The sequence below is a fragment of the Styela clava genome, chromosome 7 (genome assembly GCF_964204865.1).
Source record: "Styela clava chromosome 7, kaStyClav1.hap1.2, whole genome shotgun sequence".
In the NCBI taxonomy this organism is placed as follows: Eukaryota; Metazoa; Chordata; class Ascidiacea; order Stolidobranchia; family Styelidae; genus Styela; species Styela clava.
The window spans coordinates 3,716,236-3,729,031 of record NC_135256.1 but is presented as its reverse complement, the minus strand read 5'-3'; the positions used below and the strand labels follow the sequence as shown (position 1 = coordinate 3,729,031).

The following is a 12,796-nucleotide window of genomic DNA, read 5'->3' as shown; positions in this document are numbered from 1 at the left end:
GATTAACGCACTGTACGAGCGAACGCTGTCGTAGAACGATCTACTTTGTGTAAGGCTCGGCACTGGCTACCTAATTTGATAAACTATCTTGATTATGCGGTGATCGTACATTTGAATCCATGTGTATATTCGCGGGTTCAATCTATATGCGGGTGCTAAACCCATGGGTTAGGGTTAGTATGGGTTCAAATATCCGTAAAAAAAAATCCATAGGTGCAATATATGCAGATGCAATTTTCGCGGGTTCAAATGTACGGGAACCGATTATGCGAATAGCGCTATCTTGATTAGCGAGTAGTCACTAGCCGACAGAGGATGTGCTATTGCCGATATATAATTTCTGAAAAAACCTGACCCCGGCATTTTGAACGTTTTGTTTGGAAGACCTTGTCTATGGTATGCCCATAGGAGCAGTCACCCCGGGCAGCGCGTTGTAAGGGTGAAATTGTTACTTAGTTTGTTCATTTATTTAATAATAATACAAATATTCCACTCTTACTTGACCTTTAATTTATTCATTCTCATGTTCAACAACATCTATAATTTGTTTATCCCCCGAATTCTTTTTTTAAGTTAGGTATAGGTAGCGTCTGCCGGGCAGCAGAAAAAGTTGCACGCCCTTTATACTAGCCTTGACTAACAGCTGGACGAGATTAATTAAGGCTAGGCATTTCAAATCGTATAGTAAATTATTCGAATCAGTTAAGACGGGAATTTCGAATCGCCACCATCTTGTTTTTTGTCACTCATTTATTGTCCTTGTCCAATTTTTAAAATGCAATTGTAACATATGACTCTTTTCTTCAGAGTGAGTTATCGATGAAACGTGTTTCCTAATGCGTGTGAACACTCGTCTAACTGTTCCAGTAATACGTGTTTTTACTCATTTATGTGTGTGAAGGACATTACAATAAAACAGTGGATACAACTACATATCTTCTTGAGTATTCGAGATTCGATTTGATTCTGAAATCACCAGATATTAAAAAATGCCCAGCCCTAGACGAAATACAGTGATCAAGTACTCTCTCAGCTGCACTGTAAACTTATTTAAAGCTTCAGTTGCAACTATGCTATCAGTAACCTATCCAACCTTAGATAAGGGCTCGGGACCTCGCTAGCGAACTTGTATACTCTCAGATAGGGCACTCCCGTAGCATATGTACCAGGTTAGTGCTAGACCATAATTTTATTCCGATTTTCCTTATTTTAGTTCTATTAAAAGTTCGGTTACTGTTAGGCTTCCGTCCCTTTACACAACTTGATGTAAAGTAGGCGAACAAAATTAGTAACCTCCCTATTGGTACACACACTTCTCAAGCGCGTAGTAGTCCTGGACTAGTAACCTACTTAAATGCCGTAATCAGCATTATAATTAAGACGTCTTATCAACATTCCTTTTCCGCTGATAAGTATCCAAATCTTATCTTGTTTTATCATCTTTCCTTTTGTGAGTATAACTAGGCTTACCATGTATCTGAAACTCGTTTCATACAATTGTAGGTAGATTACATTATAATTAGCTGTAAATCCTATTAAAATATCCTATATTGGTCTTTGCCAGGTAATCAAAATCTTCAAATCTCGCCAGAAAACTATGTATGTATGCGTGTTTATTTGCCTCAAAAATGTAACATATTTTCATAATAAATTAAACGGTATAAAAGAGACGGGATACATTTTCAAGACTATACTGGCCTAAGACACAGATGTGCGACATGCACTCCAACAAGTATAACTGCAGTTTAGGACTGCTGTGTTATAGCATTACAACAGACATGAAATATACAAATAAAACTCTAGTACAACACCAAAGACAAAGAGCACAACGGCGATATGTACAATACTAGCATCTTGTTTTCGGCATATTGGTGATTCAACGACAATACAGTCAAGTGTTAAATTAACGTATGTTTAATACATCATATCATAACTATGACACAACAATTTCTCTCTCTCTTTCTCTCTATTTAAACTAGTGAAGTAACCGGGACATTGAGGTCTGCCGGGACGGCGACACAACTTGCTGAAATCGTGACTGCCCTGCTTAAACGGGACGTATGGTAATTCGCAAGCCAAAGTACAACACAAAAAAACTCCTGACAGTCTGTCAACCAAATAAACACGAACACTACGTTTAAAATGACTTTGCCTATTACGCACCAGAAAGCATTTCCGCAATTCACAATTAAATTATCCTATCGAAAAAACTCGCAAGTTTAACTAAATTTTTATGTAATTATAGTCTATTTATATTCACGAAAGTAACTTTATCACAGATCTCAAATACAACACCTTAACTTTAATACACCAAAGTAGGAATAGCTTTATCCCTTTCCAATTCTCTTTCAAATTAGATACTCAATTATTTACAAATTCATGTTAATTTTGTGCGTATTTTTTACAATGCAATAATCTATCTAATACTTATGCCTACGCAGAGGATATTACTGCTAGAAAAAACGTGAAGTTAACATGACATTTTTACGTACTGCGATTGAAATGTAATTTCTTATACAAGTGATTGTTTTATTTTACTATAAATTGATTGCTATCCCGGTATTTCCCCCATTGATACATTTTTGATCTGTTCTATCAATTGTGTTTATTTAACATTACGTTAGGATAAGTTTGACAGGATTTTCCAAACTTTTTGGGTCGCACACCAATGTTTGTGAATCTTATTTTTGACGGCCCCCATACTATGTCCTATCAATTTTTGTACCTAATCAACGAGGAAGGATAATGTTTTCTTTGACAAAATAAAACTCATGAAAGTTTCAATCGATACATACAAACGATAAATACTGATAGGCTAACGGCAATTCGATAAGATTAGGGTCTATTTTTATATCGTTACGAACCTCCTGTGCAATCATCACGAACCGCCAGGGGTCCGCGTACCCCAGGTTGGGAAACCTTGGGTTAGAAAATACGGTGACCGTACATTTGAACCCACGTACATTTGAACCCATGTCTATATCCGCAGGTTCAATCAATATGCGGGTGCTGAAACCCATGGGTTAGGGTTAGTATGGGTTCAACTATCTGTGCAACAAAAAAAATTCCATAGGTGCAATAGTATGCAGGTGCAATTGTCATGATTTCAAATGTACGCGGGTTCAAATGTAATGGAACCAGAAAATACATTTCCTCGCTGAATATTGTCTATGTCGACCCGTGGTTTTCAACCAGGGTTACGCCAATACCGTCTAGAGCTGACATGGGTAGGGTTACCATATTTTTGTGACTTCAAATCGGGACGCCTCAAAAGACAACGACCCCTTAGCTGTGGTTTTATAACTTCACATTTTCGGATTTTACTACATCGGCCTACATTCAAAGCTGTCTCGGCTGTCTTTATTGACCATATTGTTATCGAAATTTCACGCGCATATTCTCTGTCCAAATTACGGGTTCAGTTCGAAAAATAGGAAGGAATTGACGTTAAACGATACCAGTACAAATATTTCGAATTTAGACTAATTAGTATTGGTTCTACACGTGATACGTCTGCCATCAGCGGGAAACGAACGCATTCACCTTCAGTAAGTAGGTTAGCGCTGCGCTACACAGAAACAACAGTAACGAGAACATGTTTGTGTATCAAGCTGGAAAAGCGGGACTTTTGGCTGACTTATCGGGACGGCGGGACAAAACGCTGAAAAGCGGGACGTATGGTAAGCCTAGACATGGGTAAACTACAACCCGCGGGCCAAATCCGGCCTGTTAGGCAATTCAATCTGGCCCGCCTGGTGCTGCTACAACCAGACTTTGATGTTCAAGCTGAAGAATAGTTCAATGAATTTGTTGTGATTGCGATTAAATTTAGTTTCGGCACGAGGCTCATTATTTTCCACTTTTGCTTTTGTAACACTATAAATATTGTTCACGAAATGTAACTTTTTACGTCACACTTTCATGGCCTGCCAGTCTAGGACGGCAAAATTTTTGTCTCTGGTCCAAAAATCCTGCCTACCTCTGATCTAGAGGGTTCACCAAATTTTCTTTTATAATCTGTATCCCTGATATAATACATCTTATCGGTTTTCCTCTCCCCCGGTATGAATACGTCAATCCTATCCAGATCAGTAAGTTAGTGGTGGGACAACAAACAAAATGGCACGACAACTGTTCGTCTGAAACATTAGCTTGTCAAGGATCTCAACGTTATAATTTACTCATAAATTCAAGTGAATTTAACCATTTTTTAAACATAATTTATGCAGTTACTTCCTCAATTAGTGGGAATGCAAATGAGGTATTCTAGCTACCTGTGAGACTAACTATCGATTACGGCTTCCTCGGCTATATTCATGGAACAACAAATGAGCAATGCTTAAATACAATAACAGCATATCGGTACAGAGACTGACTGAGAAAAAGGGTGGTATCGACGAATTCACGAGTATAGAAATCTTTAAGCGTGAACCGAGTCACTCACATGATGATTTTCCTACCCCCCCCCCTCCATCGGGGTGAACACCCCATAATTTTCAGTTGTTGCATCATACTTTAATTCTTAACGTAGATAAAAATGTATTTGAATATTCAGAAAGTGGCTCATATGCCGGCGAAGAAGATCAGGCAAATACAAAACATATTTTTATAAGTCGCAGATAGTTTCATCACTGATAACAAAATATTTACCACCCCCTAAATTTGAGAACATCCCCCATAAAAAGCTAGGAAACATACTGCATGCCGTAATACGTGTGCTTCCCAGGCAGCCGTAAGTTCGTTCAGATAACCGCTGGTTGATCACGCTTTCATTCGCCATTAAACCCTTGCATCTGAAACACATAACTGGTCAGTTTTTCTCTCCCCTGAGTTAAAACATGTGTGTGTAGTATGATGTATGGCTCTTTTAACAATTAAGTCTTTTGCGCCAGACAATTTATATCAAACTTTTTATATGCCTATAGTACTCTCTTGGTGCTAAGTATAATATTACAATCCGAGAAGTAAAGCGACTACTGCTGCTGAGATATATTATTCATGGGATTGAGAAATCAGTAGGACAGAGACTGGAAACTGGAGAAGCTATCGCCGTCAAGGAAATGGCCAAGCGTAGGGAGGATAAGAAATTACATTGTACATATCGTCGTTGTGTCGTATCCCTTGTCTTGTGTATTCTATGGACCTTTCCCCGAGCATAGACTTCGTTGTTTACTTCGTGACATTGGCCAATCAGCAAATTGCAAAAAGTGACGTAACAATGCTCCCTTTTCGCATCCGCTCAGACACTTTTCTCACTCAGACAGATTTTCAAGCGTGGTCGTAAACATTACCTCGTTTTCGCATTTTTGAACTCTATTCGTTAGTTTTCAGTTGTGTTTTGGAAACTTAAATGTAAATCAGATAATTCAATGGTCACCCTGTCTTCTTAGAAGTTTTAATTTAATTGCAGTAATAAAAATTAGTGTAGAAATAGCTGTGATAGACTAGGCTAAAATTCTTTAACGGTACTTTTTAAAAAACAGGTTGTTGTGTGCGATGAATCATAAAGATGGTTTGAAACACATACCTCATTTCACAGGCGCCAACTCGCAAAAGCACTCTTAAAATAGCCCCGAAAATTTTGCAATGGTAAAGTATAGGAAGAATTTTTCGGGGGTCAAAGGTCGGGGAAAGGTCTATTAGAGCAGGGGTGGGCAAGGTCTTTGAACCAAGGGCCAAAAATTTTGCCCACCTAAACTGACGGGCCATGTAAGTGTGTGTAAATCTTTGAACAATATTTACAATGTTACAAAGATGGAAAACAGTAAGCAGTAATGATAAGCCTCATGACAAAACTAAATTTAATCGCAATCTCAACAAATTCCTTGAGATATTTTTAGATAAAACATGTTCTTAGTTTGGTTGTGTCAGCATCAGGCGGGCCAGTTTGAATTACCCAACAGGCCAGATTCGGCCCGCGGGCGGTGGTTTGCCCATGTGTGTACTAGAGTTTTGTTTTCATATTTCATGTCTGTTGTCCTCCTATATAACAGCAGCCCTAAACTGTAGGTAAATTCGTTAGAAGAGCATGTCGCACATCCGTGTTTTAGGCCAGTAAGGCGTTTTTTACACTGTTTTACCCGTTTTTTTTTACACTGTTCAACTATTATGCAGATACTGTTACATTTTTGAGGCAAATAAACATACATACATGAATAACTCTCGCACAGATAAATTTCCCTCCAAAATCACAAATTCAATAAGGTTAACACATTTTATTAGTTGTCAAAGTATATAACTATGAAACACTAGGATAATTGTCATCACACAATAATATAAAATAAAAACGAAATTCATTTTCAGAGAATAGATAGGATTTTTCACATTTATCTTACCAATGAGACGGTTTATCATATGGCCTACCACAACGTCGAGTTCGGTTACAAGTCCATGTCGAGTCCAGGTTTAGTTAGCCCAGGGGTAAACATATTTCGATGAAAATCACGTCATAATGACCACGATTGTTACATTGTGAACGTTAGCCTAGCTGTTGTAAATAAACTGTTTTTTTTTCATATTTTTTCATAAGGAAATTTGATGCTCCAGTCCAGTAACAAAGTCTATTATCTCTAACTGGCCCACTCCTTCCTTATCCATTTGTGATTGCTTGGACTGCAGGCTGCAAAATATTTTTATCACAACATATTTATGTTTGGATCATTTCACGAACTTGTCGGAATGAAGAACTACTTTATGAGTAATACTTGGGGTGTCAGAAATAACCCCACATTGGTTTATGTGACAATCAATTTCCTCATGGTTTATGTGAAATTCACATGTGAAAATAAATATTCGAATATGCTAAGCATCAAATCTGGTAACACTCATACACTTTCTTAAAAGTTTATGTTAAAAATAAATCCATTTAGTTAATGTGAAACTTTATATAACGACACAAAATGAGGGAACACTACTTTATGTGAAATGCATATGTGAAAATTGATACATATTTAAGCATAATATCTAATAACTGTTGTTTTAATATTATCCTAGTATGGGTTATGTTACAATAATTTCACATTATTTTATGTAAAAATCGTATGTGAATAAATTTCACATTAGTTTATGTGAATCCAGAAAATACACACAGAAATAAAACAAGATAAAAATAGGCATTCAGTTTTACTGGAGCATTATTTTATGTCAAAAATTACATGTGAAATGATTTTACATTAGTTTATGTGAATCCAGAAAACACACACATACAAACAAAACTATAAATTCAGTTTTACTGGGGCATTATTTTATGTGAAAATCAAATGTGAAATGATTTCACATTAGTTTATGTGAATCCAGAAACACACCTAGAAACAAAAAAAATTTGCATTCAGTTTTACTGGGAACAGAAGCAGTAGGTAATCAAAGCTTGCTGGGATTATTGAAATTTACATATTTATCTCTGGGGAAGAAAAGCCGACAAGATGGTTTAAGGGAACCACGGCCTCTCGTCCGGTTACCAGTCCAGGTCGGGTATGGGATTAGTTAGCCAGTTACTTGTTTTCGGGAGCACGGACTTGAAGGGACTTATTGTGCTGGCTTAACCTTATGTGCCACTGCTCCATAGGAACGTTAGTAATTTACAAAAACCACGGAAACGTATGTAGGTCTGGTCATATCAAAACTACAAATAGCATTACGAAAACAGCTCTTTAGAGAGGAAAAGTTTAGTGAAACCGAAAAGATTACATTTCTTCCAAAATACAGAAGCTTCTTGCATATTAGTGCACAAAACCTTGTTCAGAGCTAAGACTTTAACAAACGCTAAATACATAGAAAAGAAATGAGCTTCAACGTGCCATATTTAATAATAAAGGGCGCTCCAGAAGTGTGTGTACCAATATGAAGGTGACTAATTTTGTTCGCCTATTTTACATCAAGTTGTGTAACAGAACTGAAACCTATGGGCAGGGCGTATATTCACTTGGCTAACACAGACAGTCCCCGAACTCGTAATAGAACAAAACTAGGGAAAATCGGAATTAACTTATTCCCTAAACCAACCTGGTACACACACTACGGCAGTACCTAATAAAGTGCATCATGTGAATTCACTAATGATACAAATGTAGAAAAATAGTATATTGGCCAAAATGGGCTTTAAAAAAAAAAACTTCGAACGAAGACCAATTTTGATGATGTAAAATTGAAAGCCACCACGACCTATGGCATATTGTTACAAGTATACACTCTTTAACAACTTAATTAAAAAAACAATAAAAATAGCAAATGTACAATAATCAAAAAAAGGGTGAATTATTCTATGTGTAAATAGAGACATAAATTAATTGATTACTAAGACAAAAAAATAACGAAAATATGCATTTTATATTACATAGTTCATAGTTGCCACTCATTTACCTGTGACACTATGAGGCCTAAAGAATAAAGAACACAATTAAAAATGAAAAAGTTTCCTTTTTTTTTTACAATTCAGCACTAAAATTATGACCCTAAACTGTTGGCTAAACATCAAAGTTAGAACATCAAAAACTTCTGAAGGCTGGAGTTACATAACTTCGCATTTAAAAATCACCTATTTTTCTTTGAGCAAAATTATGGAGGCTGCTGAATTATCAATAGCTATATAACTATATAGATTTATGATGGTGCAAGACAGTAAATGCAATTAAAATGATACTTGAAACATCTCATATGATCAGAGAACAGCTATGGCGTAATGCAGGGGTGGGCAACATACGGCCCGTGACGAGATTTTGACCGGCCTGCTGACTGTATCCAACCACTATCTGTAATGTGGCAAGACGTATCATTCCTGAAGGTTGCCGATCGCTCTACTCTCACCGCACTGTCAGTGCGAGTTGGTGAAATAAGCAATTGCGTTAGCACACTTGTTAAACAAACAATATAAGGTCAAAGCAGAGAGCGTTGTAAACAATCTCCACTACTGTTAGTAGTTATATTTATATTTAAATATAAATAGGGATTTTAGAAATTAGATTTTATATTGAGTTTTATTAACCATGGAATATCCCAGGAAACATAAAGATGACAGAGAGTGTCGAGCATTTGACAAAGATTGGTATTTTTAGTAATAATCCGGCCCGCCGAGGACTTCATTTTCCCACATCTGGCCCGCCGACTAGAGAAGTTGCCCACCTCTGGCGTAATGGATTCCACATAACTCAAGTTTATAGAAAACAGCTGGTTTAGCCCTAGCTCATTACTTATCGATTTTAATCGGTATGTTGTATAGTATGTTGATAGGTATTTGTCTGTCTGTATGTCTGTTAGATGCACGCGATATCTCCCAAAAGCATATTGAATCTGCTCCAGATTTTTCATGTGCATTCATCTTATCTCGGACCAGAAGCCGATTGATGTTGGGCGAATTATGTCGTATAATTAGCGAGTTATCAATCAATTATTGATGAAGTGATCTAGATTTTTGTAAAGCGAGAGAATTTTGAGACCCGCCGAGTGTGTGTGTGCGATGCGCAGTGCGCAAGTTACGAGAGCAGATGAATCGAAACTGCAGTTTCTGTTTCGGGGGATCCCCTAACTATCGATCGATAAGTCTTCGGTTTCCAACCGATATTCTCGTTTTTCTATTCACGAGATTTGTTGGAATAACAGTTGTCATATAAGGTCGGGCCACTCAACTGTCGGTTTGTGTTCCAAAGGCAAATATTTCGAGTATTCATTCGGACTGCAGATTGCGCCAAGTTCAAGCTTTTTTACATTTTATGTTTTTACTTGATGTCAAATTGATGGCTGTACTAAAATGTTACCAAGAGTGAAAAAAGCACTCAATATTATTATTCACGCATAAATACAGTCTAAGATGCAATTCGCTATAACACTGAATTAAAAACTATGGCAAGTCAAGAATTATTTTATTTTTTTTTCCACTTCTACATGCGCTTTGGGTTAGTAATTTGTATACTAAATTAGACAGTTAATTGTTTTTAAAGTGACTAAAGAAGAAAATTGGATAAAAAGAAAAATCATGTGCCACTATTTTGTGTAAAACTTCACACATAAGAAACGAGAGCATCTCATATTGAGTATAAATCTGGTGAGAGTTGTGTATGTGGAATTCATAACTATGTGAAACTACAAATATTAATTATAAAGCCCGGAAACATTTGTTTAGGTTGAATTATCTGGTAACACTTGTTGGCATATTACCCAAACTTATTCATGTGACAATCAATTTTACATTAGTCTATGTGAAACCTCATAAATGTGCAATTCCTCAACACTGGTTAATCGTTACATGTGAAAATTAATAGCTAACAGGTTAATCATATGATCTGGCAATACTTGTCTACATATCACCCCACATTAGTCTATGTGACAGTCAATTTCAAATTGATTTATGTGTAACTTTACACTCTTAATAAAAATTCAGGAACACTTTATGTAAAAGGAAAATTTATGTGAAATTTACAATTTAGTCTTATGTGAAATGATTTCACATCAGTTTATGTGAATCCCAAATCAAACACATATTTCATGTGTACACTAAACTTAGGAATACAGCTCCTTGCAAGTTTCACATTATCTCACTATAGATTATGTGACAATTATTTCACATAAGTTTATGTGAATCCAGAAAAACACACATATATTTTATGTGTCCATTATACTTAAGAATCAGATACCTCTCCTTGCAAGTTTAGGATGAACTTGTGCACATATTACCTCACGTTAGTTTGTGTGACAATTAATTTCACATTGGCTTATGTATAGCTTCAAATAATAATACGAAATAAGGGAACACTAGTTTATGTGAAATTCATATATGAAAGTTGATACATTTTTAAGCATAAAATCGTCAATTTCATATTATTCTACTATAGATTATGTGACAATAAGTTCATTGTTTTATGTGAAAAATATATCTGAAAATTTCACACATTAGTTTATGTGAATCCAGAAAAAAACACACATAATTTTACGTGTTCATCAAACTTGTGAAGAATCAGATACGGCTCCTTGCAAGTTCCTTTTAGTAATGCTTCCTGCACTTGCAACACTGGCAGGCCTTAGGTTGGCAGCACTTGTATATTTCACACTACCTTGTAGATTGGGAAAATTTGTCTTCGGGGAGCTTATACTTGTGAATACACTCTCTGCTTCTCCAACGCTGCTAGCTGTAAGACTTGTAGTGTCATCATCGTCACCCATGAGCTAAAAATAATTAAAAATTTTGAATTGTGTCAGCAACGTTTTCTAACCAAAGAAGAATTTGGTATCGCCTTGCCAAAATTGCTTAGTTATTTATCATTATTGCAATACATATTTATGGGTATTCTATTTAATCCAAGAGTCTTGCTGCACATAAACACAAATATATTTCTGTAACTTTTCGTTTGACCGAGGTCAGACTTCTTCAGACAAGGATTTTACAACTATAACAAGAAACGCAACTGCGTGCACTGAATAATGGTATCAAATAGGGTCTGCAAGCAAGGAAAGGTCTTAGTTTCACGTAACCCCAATTGTTAGTCACATATTTCTGAAAATGCTATAAACTACTCTGTGAGTGCAGCACATAATATTAAAGAATAAACAAATGACAGGAACTAATTTTTATGGTTAGTGGAATAAATAGATTTAAATTAGCAAAAAAAAAATGGGACAACTGGTGTAAAATGACCATCCCCAATGAGACAAAGAGTCGATGCAATAACTTGATCATATGAAGAACCAAAAACAAAGTTAGTAACCGACCAGTAGTAACGTAAACAACCTTGTTGATCCCCCTACATATAGTTATTCTGGCGGGATTGGAGTTTACTGGAAAAATAACCAGAAAAACACAAAAACCAAGCTTACTTAGGATAGGATATGATTTACATATTTATCCCGGGGGAGAGGAAAGCCGATAAGACGGCTTATCCATATGGCGAACCACGGCCTCTCGTCCGGTTACCATTCCAAGTCGGGTATGGGATTAGTTTTTTACTGTATTGTTTGTTTTCGGAAGCATGGACTTGGTGGTGGAGGAAGCCGTAACCGACCAGCAGTTACGTGAACCACCCAACGACGGTGAGGAGTCCAGCAATCCTCTCGCACATAACCATCCCTGCATGGGATTCGAACTTGCGAACCCACACAGAGTAATTAGAGGTGCAGTGGCGAGCGTATTCCTAACGCTTAGCCTGTTGAGCCACACCGCCGCGCCTTGCTCATGCAGTGTCTGTCCTTGCCCACCCCTGATTTAGATTGTATAAACACTTAATAACGCTCATGCAGTGTATGTGACAACTCACCAGCCACAGACTTTTAGTTAGTTAACAGTCCAAGTCATGGAATGGTCGAGTTATAATGGTAGTCCTAACAGGCCACTATGAATCAATCTATGACAGCGAGGGGTTTAGCAATTATCCTGTACGTTACCATCTCCAACAGGAACCCAGGGTACACAGGGTACACAGGCCACTGTGAATCAATCTATGACAGCGAGGGGTTTAGCAATTATCCCGTACGCGACCATCTCCAACAGGAACCCACACAGGGTAATTATCAGTATGATAGGAATTTTGCATGGGTTCGAATACTGTAGCAAAAAACTATGTGCGATAGAATTATTTAGCCCTTCTTGGGTACAGAGTAGTTTATTATGAGGTAACAACGCTATATATATAAAGGTGCCAATATGGGGTGTACTAGGGCAGGGGTGCACAACACAAATGAGGACATGTGCCGAATTTTTCAAATTAATCTTGTCGCGTGCCACGCACAATCGTTGGTATTGTAAATTAACTCCCGTAAAACAAACAAATTCCAATAATAATACATAATAACGAATATCTATTTATTGAAACAG

General features: G+C 36.8%; 1 protein-coding gene across 10 annotated transcripts in view; it reads right to left on the bottom strand.

The window, feature by feature from the left end:
* Window positions 1–6,200: 6,200 nt before the first annotated feature.
* Window positions 6,201–12,796, bottom strand: part of LOC120327821 (dedicator of cytokinesis protein 9-like) — a 183,424-nt gene continuing 176,828 nt past the window's right edge. For all 10 annotated transcript variants that reach the window (XM_078114619.1, XM_078114626.1, XM_078114622.1 and 7 more), the window contains one exon: window positions 6,201–11,154. In XM_078114619.1, the coding sequence (XP_077970745.1) occupies window positions 10,930–11,154 (225 nt within the window). In that variant the 3' untranslated portion in view covers window positions 6,201–10,929. The remainder of the gene's footprint in view (window positions 11,155–12,796) is intronic.